This window comes from Triticum aestivum, chromosome 6A (assembly GCF_018294505.1).
Source record: "Triticum aestivum cultivar Chinese Spring chromosome 6A, IWGSC CS RefSeq v2.1, whole genome shotgun sequence".
In the NCBI taxonomy this organism is placed as follows: Eukaryota; Viridiplantae; Streptophyta; class Magnoliopsida; order Poales; family Poaceae; genus Triticum; species Triticum aestivum.
Genome location: NC_057809.1, coordinates 584,210,708 through 584,211,829, shown reverse-complemented (window position 1 = coordinate 584,211,829; position 1,122 = coordinate 584,210,708). Strand labels below are relative to the sequence as shown.

At 52.9% G+C, this 1,122-nt stretch overlaps 1 protein-coding gene across 1 annotated transcript in view; it reads right to left on the bottom strand.

Annotated features, from left to right (window-relative positions):
• The window catches only part of LOC123128701 (uncharacterized), a 3,412-nt gene extending 2,489 nt beyond the window's left edge, over window positions 1-923 (bottom strand). Inside the window, exon 1 of the mRNA XM_044548777.1 lies at window positions 536-923. Coding sequence (XP_044404712.1) covers window positions 536-538 — 3 coding nt within the window. The 5' untranslated portion in view covers window positions 539-923. The remainder of the gene's footprint in view (window positions 1-535) is intronic.
• Window positions 924-1,122: the final 199 nt, after the last annotated feature.

The window sequence follows — 1,122 nt, the reverse complement described above, 5'->3', positions numbered from 1 at the left end:
TGCGTCTTGCCCACTAGATCACGCCACCAGGGAGGCTGCCGGTGGCCCCGACTGCTGCTGGTGAGGGCCGTGAAGACAGTGATGATGGCGGGGATACATGTCCAAAGAGAGCTCACTGGCAGCAAGATCAGATGGGGTATATGATGTTGCTTCAGTTCGTCACGTTCTGATTTTGCTTCAGTTTAGTATGTCCTTTCTCTGTGGGGGGGATTAGCCCCTTTGATCCAAATGACGGCGCTTTTCCACGGGGCTTCTAATTTTGGCGAAAGAAAATTTCAACCGGGGCATCTATTCCCTGGAAATATCGCTCCTAGCATCCATATGAGCCCTTAATGTCAAAGAACGTAATCACATCCAAGAACCTATCCACGTAAGGAATGATTGGGAAGAGGGGTCATATCGTACATAAACGATTCATCTTGAAACGAGTTTCAAGAGCAATCACAAACAGAGTTCAGAGCCAGCAACCACACAGAAATTAGATTTCTAACAGGAATTGAATACCGATCAAATCCAGATGGGATCTTGAAAATACCATGATCGTGCGGCGGGGAAAGGAATTATTTGCCCTCCCGATCTGATTGATCCTTGTTTTTCGCCGCCTCGCTGTAGAGTCCCGTCACACCAACAGCTCTGCTGCCGGCACGCCGTTCTTCACGACAAGGAGGTACGGCGACCACCGGAGAATTGCGCCGCGCCGCCGTCCAACGGCGCGCCGGCGAATTCTCGCGCAGGGGGGGAGCGACTTGCTTGTAGGGTAGCGTAGCAGGGGCCGTACCTTGCTCTGTACTTCCTCGATCTTCTGGCGCGCCGGCCTGGTTGGACTACCTGGGGTAGGGTACGGCGGCGTAGGGGTACACCGACGGATTTGGGTTGGGGAGCCGGCGGCGGCGGCTGTGGGGCTGGTTGGGTTTCGGTACAGGCCGCTTATTATTAGTTTTATATTAAATATAAGCAGCTACGTTACGGCTAGTATACTTCGTTCTAGATGGGCCGTGACCGGGCCGGGCCGGCACACGTGCTGCCTTCCCTGGCCCAGGCATTGCCCTTGCTGACGCTCGCGTGTGTCAAGAAGACGAGCATTCAAATTCTCAAAAAAAAAAAAGACAAGCATTCAAATTC